The sequence below is a fragment of the Poecile atricapillus genome, chromosome 2 (assembly GCF_030490865.1).
Source record: "Poecile atricapillus isolate bPoeAtr1 chromosome 2, bPoeAtr1.hap1, whole genome shotgun sequence".
In the NCBI taxonomy this organism is placed as follows: Eukaryota; Metazoa; Chordata; class Aves; order Passeriformes; family Paridae; genus Poecile; species Poecile atricapillus.
The window spans coordinates 122287848-122305148 of NC_081250.1; the positions used below are offsets into that span (position 1 = coordinate 122287848).

The following is a 17301-nucleotide window of genomic DNA, read 5'->3' on the forward strand; positions in this document are numbered from 1 at the left end:
TTTTCTTCATGGAAACTTGTTTTGAACAAAGAACTGATACTACAGGCAACTGCCATCAGGATCTACCAAGAGATAATATGTTCCACTCTAGTATTATGTCAGTGGCTTGCCAATCCTTTTCCCCTAAAACATTTGTAAAAACACTGGAAATACCTATGAAATTTATAAAACAGCTCCTAAAACATCTGCTTAATGTCCTTTCCTTCAAATATAAAAGACCTCCACATTTCAGGGTCTTTCGCTATGGGTACAAGGAAGAGGTTGGGGAAGAGGTTAAAAGGTAGGACAACTTCTATCTTTTCAGTTGCTATGTTACAAAATTTAAGTGACTACTACTCTAGAGATTAAATACAGACTTTACATAAACAATCAGAACTACGGAAATAAACCATAACTGAATCCATATAAAATCCTTATCAGGTCAAGTGACAGTATATTAAGAAAAACCATATATGTTATATAGAAGATAATATACACAGATTTTAATAGTTATTTTCCCCCTTAAAAGTCACTGTCAGTAGGATCACAGTCTTACTGTACAGACAAGTAACTGGAATATTTGGAATTACTCATGGGGTAGATTAAGGTTATAGAAGCAAAATGTTATCAAGTACACCTTTGCACATGTCTATACTATGACTTAAAAGCCTTAAGCATTCTCCTACATACTCCACTTTCAACCTAAATGGAATATCACTGTCAGTATACAAAGAGGGCACTTCTAATCTAGTTAGTGTAACTATGCTACAGGACAGCTATCTTACAAAGGAGATTAAGTTCAGATGTTTAGAAACTTTAAAAATAAGAGAAAGCTAGAAACCCTAAACAGCTACTCAAATGTAACTATAATTATCTTTTAGAGAGTATTAGACTAAACTCCTGTATTTGCGCTATGGTCATTGTATTAAAAGAAAGTTCTACCACACCTAAAGGATAAGGCATAGCCATCTACTAATTGGCATATTTGTTTATTTGTCTGTTTGTGAAAAGGTCCTCATTTGTGTAAGCAGCAAAACAAACTCCAACTGAATGATTGCTATATGCAAAAGAACTGAAGGCATTTGCCTCTGCAGTGAACTTTACAGTTCTCAACAGCACACACGCAACATGCTATCTGAAAAAAGTTACTAACTGAACTACATGTATTAAATACTGAAAAAAGTTTTACATTTTTAATTATAATTTATTTTATTTAACAATCTAAGAAGTTTGCAGCCATCAGAAGTTCCAGTGCAATTTCAGGTGCAATTGGGAATTCAGGAATCTCCGTAGAGCTGTTAGTATAGCGGACCTTGTAGGTGAAATACATGCATACTTTGGATAGGACATGGGATGGGATCTCTCTAAAATTGACCTCATTTGTTTCATTTTCTGCAAACTGACCTGTAGAAAGAAAAAAAAAACAACACAAAAGAACACCAAACCAGAAGTCAAAATCTCAATTCACTGCAAAATGAAACAACTTACCATATTAATACAATGCATTCTAAACAGACCTGCCTAAGTCTCACCTTCCAGGGTATTAGATTCTTCATTGTAAAGCAGTATGTGCCACATTCAGAGCCCTTAAGAATATTAAGACACCCAGCATTATGAAATGTTTATTTAGGCTGCAGCCTATCAACATTATTCTGAAGAACTACATCAGAAATTTAGGTTTACTTCTATACAGTTGATAGGTACTTAGCTGTGTGCTAAGCTCTAAGAGGCATAAATTCAAATTTCTAGCTGTCTTGTCCAAGGAAAAAAAAAAGGTTACTGGATATTTCCTATCTGCACATGCACACGTATATATCAGTAGTCCCTTCTATGACTCAGCTTTGAATTCCTCAGTTTCAGGTAGATTTGACAAGAGGGTTGAAACCTCAAAGATCCATTAACTTGATAAGCTGTGAAAACAGCAGGGATAGGGAAACTCTAGTTGTACTGGAGGGAAGTTAACATGCAGTAAAAGTTTATCCCTACTAGATATGAAAGTATTTATTCAAAATTCAAATCTCAAAATACAAGTACATTTGAAATTTGCTTTCTGTAGTGCCTATAACCATGAACCTGGATGATACAAAAGTTAGGATTCTATGGTTAGTCCCACAGGATTTCTATTAGTTTTGTCTCTTTTCCCCTCACATCTTTTGACTTTCAACTCATTAAACTGAAAGACAATTAAAAAAACACTAACTCCATGTTTCTGGGAGACTAGAAATGTTTAGCTCCCACTATTTGTGTGGGCATCTCCTTCTAGCTACAAAGCAGAACTATTTACTAATGTCTACAGAGATTTGTGTAGAAATATCTGCATGCACTGAAGCCAATCTGGCTATTATTTTACTACAGGAACAGCTGGAAGCAAAAGAAGAAATGTTAGCATATTGGCCAAGTCACAGCACTGACACAAAAGACTTACACATCAGTGAAATTATGACCTACTGAACTAGACAGCAACAGTACTTTTCCTTGTGACCTATTTATCTTGTTAGTATTTATACAAAATATTCTTGACTGCTGAGTCCTTTACAGAGACAGTTTCTAGCCCTCTAAGCAGGCTACTTTGCCTTTTATTCCTTAACATTGAATGAATTCGGAGCAGGTCTTGTAACTACTCTTTCTCTTAGATGCCTGAGAGGCTGACATGGACACAAAACACTTACTACATATTTTCAAATGCTACCATTAAAATGACACTGAGAATTTTAATTGGTCAGTTTGCCCAAGTATGACTAAGTAATTAAAAAATATATTAAACCAATAGAGCTCTCCAGTAATCCCCCTCATCAAAATCTAGAAGAGAACATAAGTGACCATATTCAGCTCCAAGCTCCATGTAGCCTACTGCCAATCACTCAAGTGGCCAAAGGTAAACATACAGGATGAGGGTTTAGAAGAGAGAAAGGACTTGTGTTAACTTCTCTCTGTTCTCTCCCCTACCCTTTTGGTCTTCAAAAACTAGTTCAGACACTTCTTAAATCAGATATAGAATCATTTTCAGTAACACATGAGGTCCTGCCCTCCTGTAAGTTTATCTACCTTTGTCTCAAGCTAACTTTCATTATTAAGCTCAGGAATTCCTTGCCATAGGTTGTTGTCCACATGTGGCCTTAAACCCAGTAGGCAGCAAAGCACCACACAGTTTTGCTTGCTCATTTGCTCCTGCTGTGGGTGGACAAGGGAAGAGGAAAGGAACAGTAAAAGCAAGAAAATTTGTAGGTTGAGAGAAGAGAAAGGAAACAAAACAAGTGATGCAATGGTAATCACCACCTCCCATGGACAGACTGATGACCAGCCAGTTCTCAAGCAAAAGATGGCTCACTTTGCTTTGTTACCCCTCTCCCTTTTTTACTTTGGAGCAAGACATATGGAATGTACTATCTCCTTCAGTAGTTGAAGTCATGTGTCTGGTTGTGTTCCCTCCCAGCCTATTGCATACCCTCCAGTCTGGTTATTGAGTGGGGAAAGAGTGAGAGAAAGGAGGCCTGTGTACGAACACCTTTCAGCAACAGCTAAAACAGCTGTGTTACTGGTTCTGTTTCAGTCACAAATCTAAAGCACAGAACCCTGTGACCTGCTATGAAGAAAATTAACTCCACATGGAAACACCAGAAGTTCCACCATGGATGTGGTAATAAAGAACTACCAGCTCTCATTTGTTTTGAACTTGGCAGCTCCATGTTTCACATAATACCCTCAAGTTCTCATGGGAAAATAGTAGCAATATAAGGCAGTGTAAGATCCCTAACTGCCCAAATAGAGTCCAATTTCAACTCTGGTATCACAATACCCCAACAGAGATGGACTGTTCTGCTGGAAATAGGAACTAAGCAGGATATGGAAAAGTTATAATTTTTTAACATTACTAAACGATAAAAATTCAGAATGTCCAGAAGTGAAAACAAAGAAGGTAAATGTACTAAGTCTTCTGTACCTACCTGGTCCACTCAACATAGCTTTTATTGTTCCTGATGTTAATGCATGCTCTCTTTTTACAATGAACTCATGGCCATCAGAGGATATTAACTTCACATACATAGCATCTGGGCCCTCACACCCACCGTACGTTTTCTCTTCTCCATCTGTAATGGAAAAAAAAGATAATGGTTTCAGAACACCATATACTGATTCACAAATCCAATCCTGTTTCATTAACCAGTCATTTGTTGAGGCAGAAACAAGTTTCAGAAATGTAGTCATATCACACACAATGTAATTTATCAGAAATCAGTCCCTATTATGATCTCTGAGCCAGAATTTAACAGGCTGACTTTAGTTAACAAACAAAGAATTATTTTAAAAAAGTACACAGTGAAATTTCCTAGGCCTCTATATACAAGTTGAGTGCTATAAAAGCCTAAAGGCACTCCTATTTTAGCACGTATATTTTCAGAACTATGTATGTTAAGCAAGTGAAAATTTTTGTTAGAAGAGATACACCCTGAACAAGTCTTCCAATAAATGAACAGTCACTTGAGAAAATTTTCCTACAAAACACTTGTAGGAAATTTGAGGCTACAAGTGACAAGATCAACATGTAAAGTCTTAGAATCCACCTCCTCTACCGATGTAAGAGAAAATGCATCAAATCATATGAAAACAAGAAACACTCTAAGATTGTGAACTTACCCATTCTCTTCTTATAAAAAAAAATTGTTTTTTTTCAACTGCAGATTTTGCAAAAGGAGCGTCTGAAAAAACACAAGAGGCAAAATTTTGAGTCAGCAGTACAGTTTTTAAATTCCCCTTTACTTACTAGTCTTTGTGTTACCATAAACACTCTTCCAAAAAGAATATGATGACAGACAACATGCAGTGTTGATGAGCAGCATGTTTTGAAAACAGAAAATGTACGAGTTCATCCATGGGTATTACAAACTGTCAACTTTAGCACCTCCAGTACTGTCTGGAGGCCGACCTGCTGGAAATCAGCTTTGCACAAATAGACCTGGGGGTGCTGGTGGACAAGTTGAACGAGCCAGCAGTGTGCCCTTGCAGCAAAGATGGCCAACAGCACCCTGGACTTTATTTGAAAGCACTGCCAGAAGGCTGAGGCAGGTGATCCTGCACCTTCCTCAGCAGTGCTGGGACACATCAGGAGTGCTGGGTTCAGTATGACAGAAGTGAGTCCTGCAAAGGGTCACAAAGATGACAAAGGGATTGAAGCGCTTGCCATACAAGGACAGGCTGAGACAACTGGGGTTGTTTCGGCAGAGAAGAGAAGGCTCAGGGATCAGTCTAATTAGTATGCACTAAATACCTGGCCTTCAACCTGTCCTTCACAGAAGATTGACTGACAGTTCCCAATATCACCACCAATATCACCTAGATAATCTACTTCAGACATATAACTTAGATATAGCTAACCAGGAGCTTCCATATCTTATATACTAATATCCAGCTTGCTGCATGTGTATTTCTCCGTGGAAAGGAAATTTAAAGAGTTAGAGAAATGGAAGTACTTATTTGCAAAACAAATCTGGTATGTTCAGATACAACTTTTATTTCTTTGCCCCACACTGCATCTCTGCTGTCTCTGCAAACACTAACCCAGTACAAATCAATGATACTGCTGTGTGCCCACAGATTCAGGAAAATAGCACCAATAATTCTACGTGGTCTCCCGGCTGATGTTCAGGGTTGAGGGCAGCAAAGAGATTAGAACAGAGACCACAACCCCCACTGGAGCCCTCCTATGTTTCTGGTAAAAGTTTAGCAAAAAATCTAAGCAAGCTGAGGAAGCTGCACGATGTGGAAGAGGTACTACAGACACTTCTTTGCTATTGCTGATCACTTCACCTCTGCACAACATTTTGTTGCTGGTTTATTCCATCTGTCTTTTTTCATAGCTACAAATATAAGAGAGTCCAAATGCTTCCTCAAGCTTTCATAGAAAGGCACTTTGTTATGTACTAATGAAACTACACACACATAACCAACAGTTTTTAGTTTTCTGAAGAGAAATGAAAATTAAAATAATCTTCCACTTACATTGCTGCTTCCTTTGAAAATTATCTTGACTTTACACAACTATCTCTAAAAAATATTTTCCTTAGCACTGGTATAAGGAACATCTTAAGCTGTACTGTTGCAGGTGAAAAGTTCCTGAATATAAGGCACATTGGAGAATGTTCTTTGAGAGTTAATTTTTGTGTTCTGTAATAGAGATTCCTGGACATGAAGTGTTAAATGCCTTCATCACTTTCAGTAATTCCAGGAACTCATCTAAGGAAATTACATTGGCTGCTGGGACAGTCAGGGCCCAAAACTGTTGGCATCTTTCACCATATCTCAACAACTTTTGTAAATGGGAATCAGTCATCTTATTGGAGAGCATCTGCAGCACAGGAACTGAAGAAATACCTCACATTATTACTTCTACTTTGCAGAAAGGGACCACTTGTACTACCTCTTTTTCTAGCCACAAAACAACTTGCTACATTCCAAAAGAGTAGTGAAGCCACCTATGATTTATAAATAATAATAATTGGGAAAAAAAAATAAATAAAAACAACACGGAAGTGATACCACACTTTAGAAGTGTTGGTGATTATAAAACGTGACTTGGTTTAAAATACAAATAATGCCACTAAACTCAGGAATAAGCTTAGGAATAAATAAAGGCTAGTTAGTTGGAATGTAGATATATTAAGACTTTTCAAGGTAAAAGCATAACTTGAGGAAGCTAATACATTGAAAGATTAAAAATGGAGAACTGGAAAAATTCTACACAAAAACTTAGATGTCACAAAAATATACAAAGAACATTTTAATAAATCAAATGTGCTATCACATGATTAATGAGGAAAAAATATAGTAATTAACAAAGAAGAAAAAAATTATCAGGCTCAGTGGTCTGAATTTAATTGCACTAAACAGTAAAGCAGGATAAAAATGCAGTAAGCCTTTGTAGTTCCAGGGCATGCTGAACTAATGTAGTATTTAAGAAATCAATCAGTCGTTTTCTTTGGGAAAAAGGAAACTCAAACAAGATGCAATCTGGGCTCAGTTAAATAATTGTGATAAAAAGTAATCTTAAAATGAGAAAGAACTTTTCTACAAGACTCTAAGAATACAGGATGGTGTTGCAAACATAGAACAACTGGATCAGAAAAGAACTACTAGTTCCACCAAAAATTTTTTTTTTTAATTTTTTTTTTAAGCAATGCTACCAGAAAAGAATAGGCAGATTTGGATGAGACAGAAGTGGAAAAGATTGCAATAAAAGTGGGACAAAACATAACACAGACAAGTGTCCAGTCTTGAAAAACTGTGTACTAGAAGCCATATGAAATCAAGAGTCCTGCATTAAAGGACCAATACAATCTTCTTCCATGTAGTCAGGGCTTGTTATCTGAGGTTATAGTAATTCTGTGGTCAACTATAAACTGATGCAGCTCTGTGGGGGTGAAAGAAAAAAAATGGTGAGGGACAAAGAGGCAAATGCACATTAAGGATTCCTTTTCAAAAAAGATAGGGGATATGAGCAATGTTGCACATGAGCAACAACTTGTCTGGAACACCACACACAATTCTGAATTCCTTTTTTCAAGAAAAAGAAGTTTGAATTACAAGAACTAGAGAGAGAACCTACTGATATGACCAAAAAGCCTGTTTATAAAAGAAAAATTAATCTTCCTTATTCAGCTTAGCAAAACTGGAATGAAGATAAATATAAAAACTCATTAAAAGGACAAACATCAATGGGAAAACTATGCCAACATAATACCTCAGTTTAAGTTCAACTAATGAACATAAACAACAACAAAAAAAAGAATAAAATTCATACTGCTATTCCAGAATCCAGGTTTAGTTCTGGATATGGCAAACCCCAAACATTCTATTGCCAAAAGTAAAAGATGCAGAAAAGCCAACCTCCTTTTAAGAAAAAGACACAGTATGTTACAATATATGATGTATTTGACATGTTAGCAAGGGATACACTGAGTTTCACTCAGTTTCCATTCTGATGCAATGATGTGTCATTAAAAGAAAAAAAAAAATCATGAATTCTATTAGCAGTATAGATTTATTCTTGAGAAAACAGCCAACAGCAGAGCCCAGAAAGATCAGAGAGCCAATGCAACAAATGACGAGAAAAGAAAAACAAGAAACTCAGGAATCCTGACAAACCAAAAAAAACCAGTAATGGTTCCTCTTCTGGATCAAGAATTGTGCAGTTTGTCATGACATTGTAGGAAGAGCAGAACATTTTCAAAGCCAGAAAAAAATGCATGAAGAAAATAAATCAAAAGAATAAAGAAATACCTCCCACAAATTCTCACTTGTGCATATAGGGAGTACAAAACGAAACATGGAGGGAAAATTTCTGCACCTTTTTTTTTTTTTTTTAAATTAAAAATGGCATGGTCTTCGGTTTTAAATAATAGGTCAAGGAGATTCAAGCAACCTTGTATGTTGTCTTCCAAGAAATTATTTTCTCAGTGTATTTCCAGTGTAATGTTTATTATAAAACATATCATTATATTTTCCTTCTGTATAATGAAAGCAGCATATAGGCAATATAGACAATAGGAAGAAAGAGACAGCTTTCTGAAACTGCCTGATTATACCTACCTATATATTAATTATTTTTCCACACCTTATAGTTGTCCTCTTTGAGTTCACCAAGACTACACCAATGCAGCAGTCAGGATAAGAACAATCCAAATTTTGTTAAAGTGTACTTTTTATATATTTTTGACTTGACTATTTCAGACTCCTGCAAAGAACCACTAATTTATGTTGAAGTACATTCACAATTCCATTTGCCCTTCAAGAAGCTTATGTGGCATTACCATAAGGTAGCTCAGCTCCCTGACTTAAATCTCAAAAAAGCACATATATTAGGTGTTACTGTTCTCCTGCTTTGCCTCCTTATTAAAAAAAAAAAAAGAGAGAAAAAAGAAAAAACTGCATTTATTAAGAGAAAGTTTACATAAAAGGGATATGCCACTTTTTAATCAGGGGAAGAGTACAATACAACTAAACCCTGTGTATTTGGCACAGAAACTTTCCAACCAGTCTAAAAAGACTTCCTGCTGCAGAAAACATAGAATTGTCATTAGATATTAGAGAACTGAAAATTCCCACAGGCTGCCAGAATATTCACACCTACAAGGTACAATATTGCAAAATATCACACACCTCTAAACCATGGCAATTGAGCCACACAAGACAAGTGTTCTTGTTTCCCTACTTCAATGTCTTCATCTAAGAAAAAGGATGGTGTAGTGAGTTTAGTCTGATCTCCTTCCTGCTTCTCTTGACCATCAAATGCAAGAACAAAACTGAAGCATGTTCACAACCATCCCAGCTCATTCCCAAAGCTGCATGCTCATTTCCCAAGTTTCCCAGAATTTCCAGAATATCATTTCTTTTCATGCTTTGTATGCCAATGAGTGGAACAGACTTGAAGGACATATGCTAATGTAGCTGAACATGCTGGACCACTGCACAACTTCCAGAACCACACTACTCTGTTCTCACTAGCACAAGAACACGGAATCTATGCAAACATTCCAAGCATTCAGATTCTTTGATCATACAGGAAAATCCTTTAAAAACTCAGCTTCTGGTTTAAGGAAATTCAAATGGCTTACAACTCATTGGCTACACAACACACATGTGACTTTTGTATACTTCAGCTGCTAACATATGTATCCTACACTGTCCATTTCTGGAAAACATGTGGCAAATTTGCCTTCTCAAATTCCTGTGCTTGTTTAAAAGCCAAATGTGACATTTTTTGGTATTATTATTTATATAGCAGTAAGAGTTCATCAATTACCAAAGGCTATTATGTATTACAATCCCAGCCTCCTACTGTTCACTCCTAAATTCTACCCTATCCTGTACAGTAACTTGCTTAAAAACACTGCTCCTCAGTTTAACATTCACTGCTCAGCACACATCAAGAAATAATTAAGGTAATACTAATTAAGGGATTGAAGCATATTTAGAAAAAACACGAGGATACACTGGTACAGCATGATTTCCAAATCAGCTGATTCACTACTCAAATACTCTCAGGCTCTAAAATTAAATTTTTCTGGGACCCACTGGAATGTGACAGGAAGGCATACTACATGTGAATGGTAGCTGAAATAAACAGGAGATGGGGTAGGATAGCATTAACAGAGCACCAAAGATCTTAGTTAAGATTTCTTTTCCTGTCTAAAGAAACTTTCCTTTTCAGTAATTCCCCAAAAAGCTTCAAGGAAAAAAAACCTCCAAAACATGGGCAGGGGGGTGTTACTGTTTTCTTCCAAAGAGTACTTCCAAGCTGTACTGTACAGCTCTTGCCATGGGGGGAAAAGAGGCTGATGGAATACTGCAAAAATTTACAGGGCATGGATTTCTGCCCTCTTGTTACAGGCATTCACCAAAAACTGCTGTTATGCAAACCATCCCACAATGGAGCTAACTAAACCCTGAACCTTTCTAGGTAGTAAGAGACTTGTTAAAATACACCAAAATTCCTCAAAATAATCCGACAAACCCCCTACTTTCATGACATAACTTAAGTATTCCTTGTAACGTACATGAGAATTGTAAAAACACAGTAAAACACCTGAAGAGGAGTAGCCTTGAGTGTGATATTCATTTGTGTCCCTACAACAATATTAAAACAATTAACAATATTAAAATTCTTCACATTAAGACTATGTGAAACTCTCTAAATCTGTTCATCACCCACTCTGGTACAGAAAAAAAAAAAAAATGCCAAAGTGCTACAAGTTCCTAAAAATTATCTTAAAGTTCCCAGTGGAAACGTTAGCAAAAATTTTACTGACGTAAACTTTTTATTGCTATAACTTAAGCTCATTAAAAGGCTGAGCTCAAGGCATAAGGGGTATGCCACCTGTGCAAAGATGTAGCAAATGTACTACAGGAAAACAAATAAACACTTATTCTCCTTCAAAGTAACTCTTCAGTTAATTGAACATTCCCCCAACAATTATTTTGGTCCTTATTATAGCGAAAGGAGAAAATTGGGAGCTTGTAGGGGATTACGCAGAAATAAGTGCACAAAGTGCTTCTTACCCTAAAGATCTCTCGCGTGCCTGTTTATCTATGTTTTTTCTGGTTTGCTTCCAAATGCTATCAAAGCCAAGTAAACAAATGGCCTGTGACTATCTAGGTCTCCCCAGAACGCAATGCATAACTTACAATTCACAGTACCAAACAGAAATACTTAATAAAAGTGGTGGAAGACCAAATTGGCTAAAAACAAACTGCCAGCAGCACCATCACCTTTTCACACACAAATGGAAAGCCCTCGACAACTTACCAATGCTCAGGTTACCTTGTATTCAAGCAGGACCTCCCTCTGAGGAATACACGGCACGCAAATGCTCATTTCTGTTGCTACATGTAGGTGTATCACCTTTTGCTTTCCTTACATTCGCCGACCATTATAGCCACATCACTTTAACCAGCACTTCTCACCTTGACAAAACAACCCCTGGGGGCGCATCCTAAATTCTTTCGGCCATAACTTTTCCCCTCTCCCTACGGCCTGGCGTAGGAAAACGGCAAACGTCACTTATGGCAGGAGTTTGGGAGCGGTGCTCAAACCCAGCACAGCTCCAGAGAGCCCCTTTTCTGGCGGCGCCGGGATTCCAAAGAGGCGATTTGGGGGAGGAATGCGCCTTTCGCCACCACCTCAGTGGGAGAACCTCGGCTTGGCACCGCGCCCCGCGCACCCCGACAGCCCCGGCCCCTCCGCTCGGCCCTCGTTCTGCCCCCCCCACCCCCTCCGCCAGGCGCGGGGCGAGGCCCGCTGCCCTCCGCGGGGCCGGCTGCGGGGGCTCCCCGCTCCCCGCCCGACGGGGCGCCCCGCCCCCGGGGTGTCCCTCGCCGCCCCGGCGGGGTCCCGCTCTCGCGGCCGCCCCTCACCCGTGGGCGCCGCTCCCTCCGCCCCGCTCGCAGGGCCGCGGTGTCGGCCCAGCTGCCTCCGAGCGCTTCCGCCCGGGTCACGGGCCGCTTCCGGACCCCCGCGCCCAGCCCGTGAGGCTCCCGTGCTCCCGGCATGCTGTGCGCCCGGAGCGGTGCATGCTGGGGCGCGTAGTTCTCGGGGATAGCTGCAGGCCCGCCATGTCAGGGTTCGGGGGTGTCGGTCGACAGCAGCTGAATACGGGCGAGCGTGTGCGTGGGTGGCCCGGAAGGCCAGTGACATCCTGGCTTGTATGCAGAATAGTGTGGCCAGCAGGAACAGAGCCGTGATGAGGCCACACCTCGAGTCCTGTGTTCAGTTCTGGGCCTCTCAGTTAACGCACGGCATCGAGTGCAGCTGGAGGCTGTCCAGAGGAGGGTAACGAAGCTGGGTAAAGGTTCTGGCGCACGAGTCTTGTGAGTAGCACCTGAGGGAGCTGAGGTAATTTAGCCTGTAGAAGAGAAGGCTCAGTGAAAACCTTACATCTCTCTACGACTATCTGAAATTACAGTAATAGTTGGGGTTGGCCTCTTCTCCCAGGCAGCTGACGAGAGGACATGAGGCAATGGCCTCAAGCTGCCCCAGGGGAGATTCAGGTTGGACATCAGGAGGAATATCTTCACAGAAGGAATGTTAGACATTGGAATGGACTGCCCAGAGAGGTGGTGGAGTCACCATCTCTGGGGGTTGTTTAAGGGATGCTTTGATGTGGCAGTTAATGCCATGGTCTAGGTGACGTGGTGGTGCTGGGCCACAGGTTGGACTCGATGGCTCAAAGGTGTTTTCCAGCCCAGTTAATTCTGGGATTCTGCGGCTGAGCGGTGTACGGAAGATGCTGACGAGGGCGCCGTGGAGCCGGCCGGCGTCTTCCCGCGGGCGGAACCAAAGCGCGGCGTGGCGGCGGCGCGGCGGTGGCTGTCGGTGTAACACCGCCCGCCGTGTCCCCGGTGCGGCCGCGGCCTCGCCATGCTGCCGCTGCTGCTGCTCCGGGCCGCCGCCCCCGCCGTCCCCACCGCCTGCCGCCGCGCCTCCGCCTCCGCATGGCTGCGGAGCGCCGCGCACCCCGCCTGCCGCCACCGGGCTGCTCTGGCCGCTGCCGCCGCGAGGCCCCGACAGGTTCTGTGTGGGGGCTGTGGGGACTGTGTGTGGAAACGGGGGAGTGTTCCCCCTCCCCAGGGAAAGGGCGGCGGCCTTGGGATTCACGGTTTTGCCCGTAGGGGATTTTGAGGAGGAAAGCGAGGTGCTCCTCAGGGCGCACCGCCTCTGTTAGGCTCAGGTGAGACCTCACCTGGAGTGCTTTGTCCAGCTCTGGGGCCCCCATCGACCTGCTGGAGCGAGTCCAGAGGAGGCCACCAAAATGACTGGAGGCATGTAGCACCTCTCCTACGATGAAAAATTGGGAGAACTGCGTTTGTTCAGCCTGGAGGAGAGAAGGCTTCGGGATGACCTAGTTGTGGCTTTCTAGTACCTGAAGGGAGCCAACAAGAAAATCGTGTAGGGAAAACAGACTTTTTACAAGGGCGTGAAGTGCCAGAAAATGGGGAATGGATTATAACTGAGAGTAGGTATAACTAATGTAAAGGAAGCTATTTAGCTAATCTAAGATATTAGGAAAAAAAAAAAAATTTCTGTGAGGGTGGTGAGGCACTGGAATAGGTTTCCCAGAAAAGCTGTGGATGCCCCAACCCTCAAGGTGTTTAAGGCTGGCCTGGGTGGAGCTTGGAGCAAACTGGTGGAGTGGAAGATGTTCCTTTCTGCAATAGGGCTGTTGGAACTGGATGATCTTTAAGGCTCATTTCAACCCAGGCCATTCTGTTATTCTGTGATCAAACAGAGCTGTGATGATCATAGGTACCATAAATGTCTCCTTGCAAAGCTGTGTGTAAATTGATTGCTGTCTCAATTATCAGTAATGGGGTTGCAAATATTTAATGCTAATTTGGGATATTTACATGGGAAGTTATTAAAACAGTCAGGCAGCATATTAGTTGGAGTTTTTGGCATGCTTTGGAGTGTCACCTAGCTTTAATCCCTAGTTTGAAGTGCTGGGGATGGGTTCAGGGCAAGGAGGAGCTTCGTGTGACTATATACACATATGTAAGTGTGGATGTAGTTGTGGATGTGGATGGATAGGTGGATGGAAGGTATAGTACTGATGTTCCTTACCCCTGTACTGGTTTCATCTTTCAGGTTACATCTTTTCAAGGTGTGGCTATTCGCAGCCTCAGCACATCCTCCCCTCATGATCACCCAGAACATGGAAGATTAGTTTATAAAGGAAATTTGGCAAAGGCAGTGTTGGGTATGTGACTTAAAGTGGTTTATATTGCCTTTTTTTGTTGTAGTAGTTTTAACAGTATTTAGTAACTTTAAAATGGAACATTAAAAGTGAGTGTTCTCCTTTCCAAGTTTGCCAAAATCTGGATCATACGTACATCAAAACAAACAAACAAAGGTAGTAGTGGTTGTACCTGGTTTCTATTTCTCTGCTTGGGTGTGCAGGGTGCTCTGGTATTTTCTGTAACCCCTCAGCCTTCCCTTGCAGCGCTTGGGGTGTCTTATCCAACCCAGTGAGCAGCAAAGATGAGCTGTAACTGGTGTTTGATTTCTGTGTGCTTGGAAGTGTTCCTGAAATGCTTTCCAGGCAGGCAGGTACTATGATCAAATGCTCCATCTGTAATGAGACTTTGCAAATCTTTCTTTGGTCAGTTAATGTCACAAAGAGCTAGTGAAAAGTAAATTGGATGTTTTCTGATTCATATCTTTGAAATCTGTCCTAACATGTTTATTTGTCACAGCATCTCGGGGTGGGTCCTGGTTTTCTAGGTGACTTAAGCACTGTAGGTGGTCCACAGCACTGGCTACTGTCTTTCAAGCCACATGCAGAATGGGTGGGGAGTACTTGTTAATATTTAGTAATTCAGGCTTTATGCATGGTGGCCAAGCTGGCTTCTTTGTAATACACGCTGAATGTCAATTAGTTGTTGATGAAGAGAGAAATTCCCTGTCTGCCATCTCTTCAATGAGCACCATTACACTGTCCATGAATGGAGTCAAGTCTCATTCGATATCAGTTTTCGTGCCTGTGAAGTAAAAACCTGCTATGTGTGCATAACAGCTAATAGCTGACTGCATCAGAGAAATAGAGTCAGCTTTGATAAACCCAGCATGAAGGTACAAACAAATCAGAACAGTGGCAACAAGACAGGGTTAGGTTTTCAGCAGTTTGTCCATGAGCTGAAAAAAAAAGGAGAGGGATTTTCAGTAAGTTCATCAGTTCAAGTAATGGCACTGTTATGTGGTAGCAATATATATATAATTGTAGAGAAGATTTTGCTTCTAAGTGTTAACTTTCATTTTATTTGATTTCTTTTATGCAGGTGTGAAGTTTTTCTCTTACTCCACCAGCATATTCAACCTGTTCATGATGCCCTACATCATGCTGAAAAGTGGTATTGGAGTGGAAAGTCTGCTTGTCCAAGCTGCCTTTTATGGGTTGATCGGGATTTTTACGTTTGTAACTCCGGTTACTTTGCATATCCTTACAAAAGGTTATGTGATCCGGCTCTATTATAAAGATGAAGTGGACACCTACACAGCCATTACCTACAATGCCATCTTGGCAGAAAAAGTGACTGTTTTCCATCAGAAAGATGTAAAGATTCCAGACATCACCAAGATGTTTACAACATTTTATGCTAAAACAAAATCAATGCTTGTTAATCCTACGCTTTTCCCAAATCCTCAGGATTATAACCATCTCATGGGCTATGACAAATCCTCATTTTTTAAATTTGAGGATTTAGAGGAGGTAAAGGAAGCTGATGAAAGGAAATAATTTGAAGATAATATCAGTATCATTGTCCCTAATGCAGTACTATATATGTGAAAGAATGTAAAAATCTATTACATTTGCTAAGTATCACATAGCTGGAGTTTTCCATATGCATTTTGGAATGTATAAAAAGAGACACTTTTTAAAAAATATTACAAGCAGTGTGAGGATTCTTTAGTATTAATGACATAAAATACAGTAAAAAAAGGAGATGCTTAGCCCTGTCTTTTGCTTGTTTATTCTTGGTTTGATTTTTGTTGTTAGTTTTCCAAAGAACTGTAAAACACATGAGCTGTGTGGCAGTCTCACCATCTCCATGTCAAAAGAAGCCATTCATGATAGACAAGTTGTCAACACTCATTACCTGTCAAGTATGTAGTTAAGATGTTAAGCCTTAAATATTAATTATACTTAATCTAAAAATAGTGTGATTTTGTCACTGCTGGTGATGGTATAAAGGGAGTGAACATGGCTTTCCCTTCCCTTTGTGAGACCATCAGTAGCTAGGAGCAGTCTCTGGAAAGCAGACAGGTATTATTGCGAGTCCCTGCTACAACCTCCTCCCAAAGGAGAGAAGAATATGGGGAGAATGGCTGTGTGTATATATAGAGCAGGAAGTTCTGGCCAGTTAAAACTACTCTCAGGTTTCTTGAACTAAAGTCCCATTCCAAGCAAGCCTGTCCCCAAAGGTGGAGAGCAAGAAGCCTTTCTTCTTGGGTATGGGAAAACACCATAGCATAAAATTTGCTCTGTGAGCATCCCATTGACAAGAAATGCTGTATTTGAATCGACAAAGAAAGTTCTAGCAGCTAGTGGCTAAAATGCATTCCGTCAATTTTTATGTAAGGTGGGGAAGCAATTATGCCTTTAAAGAACATAGCTCTTGATTTTAAGCACTGTGAGGAAAACCACCTTTCACTCAACTAAAAAGGGTATCCAGTCTTTTTGTGGTACTAAACTGGTTCATCTGCCTCAAGTGTGCAGAGGTTGGATTTAAATTTTTTAGCCCAAGGCACATAAACTGACAGATACTTGTTTTTGAAGAATGAAGTGCCTAAATATTTTGAGACATAAAAATTACTGAATTGAAAAAAAACCCAAAATTAAAATTAATCCTTTTGTGTTAGCAGTACCCTTTGTAATAAGAAAATCTAATGCTTGCTGCTAGTCATCCTGATCCCACAAATAAAAAAATTGTAGCTAACTTTCAAGCTGTTTCCTAAGTTGTAGCTGAAAAGCTGTATTTAAAAGTCAAAATGTCTTCCAATACTATGATTTCAATTTCCTTTTGTAGGATGACACCACAGATGATATTGACAGGGTTTTGAATGTTCTTGTTCTGACTGTCCTCAATGTACTTGGTTAGTAATTAAAAAGCAAATTGTCCCATCCCAATATTTTTGAGGCATTTTTTTTGTATTGGCACAACTATAATTTTAAAAGCCTGATAGAGTCTCATTAAGCCAGTATCATTCCATGGGTACCAAATTTTTCATAAAATTATACTGAACTTTTGAGGTTCAAATTATATTGAACAAGCAGT

At 40.3% G+C, this 17301-nt stretch overlaps 2 protein-coding genes across 6 annotated transcripts; one reads left to right on the forward strand and one right to left on the reverse strand.

The window, feature by feature from the left end:
- Positions 1–952: 952 nt before the first annotated feature.
- Positions 953–12038, reverse strand: ELOC (elongin C). 5 transcript variants are annotated; one of them, XM_058830348.1, is made up of 5 exons: positions 11887–11955; positions 11437–11506; positions 4615–4676; positions 3924–4067; positions 953–1383 (listed from the first exon to the last, which is right to left on the reverse strand). In XM_058830348.1, the coding sequence occupies exons 3-5, from the start codon at positions 4616–4618 to the stop codon at positions 1193–1195; spliced, it is 339 nt and encodes a 112-aa protein (XP_058686331.1). In that variant the 5' UTR covers positions 4619–4676; positions 11437–11506; positions 11887–11955; the 3' UTR covers positions 953–1192. The 5 variants fall into 5 exon arrangements, with proteins under 5 accessions (XP_058686331.1, XP_058686329.1, XP_058686330.1 ...); XM_058830346.1 differs by lacking the exon at positions 11437–11506 and having other exon boundaries at positions 11887–12038; XM_058830347.1 differs by lacking the exon at positions 11887–11955 and having other exon boundaries at positions 11437–11712.
- A 735-nt stretch (positions 12039–12773) lies between these two features.
- TMEM70 (transmembrane protein 70) lies at positions 12774–15984 on the forward strand. Its single transcript, XM_058830344.1, has 3 exons — positions 12774–13039; positions 14114–14225; positions 15304–15984. The coding sequence occupies exons 1-3, from the start codon at positions 12890–12892 to the stop codon at positions 15759–15761; spliced, it is 720 nt and encodes a 239-aa protein (XP_058686327.1). The 5' UTR covers positions 12774–12889; the 3' UTR covers positions 15762–15984.
- Positions 15985–17301: the final 1317 nt, after the last annotated feature.

Bases quoted from the DNA above. Each gene is read 5' to 3' on its own strand.
- ELOC (XM_058830346.1), bottom strand. The intron at 1,384-3,923 runs GTAGGTACAGAA...TTCTTTCTACAG, and splicing joins AGCTATGTTGAGTGGACCAG to GTCAGTTTGCAGAAAATGAA.
- TMEM70 (XM_058830344.1), top strand. From the start codon at position 12,890: ATGCTGCCGCTGCTGCTGCTCCGGGCCGCCGCCCCCGCCGTCCCCACC. The intron at 13,040-14,113 runs GTTCTGTGTGGG...TTCATCTTTCAG, and splicing joins CCGCCGCGAGGCCCCGACAG to GTTACATCTTTTCAAGGTGT. The intron at 14,226-15,303 runs GTATGTGACTTA...TCTTTTATGCAG, and splicing joins TTTGGCAAAGGCAGTGTTGG to GTGTGAAGTTTTTCTCTTAC.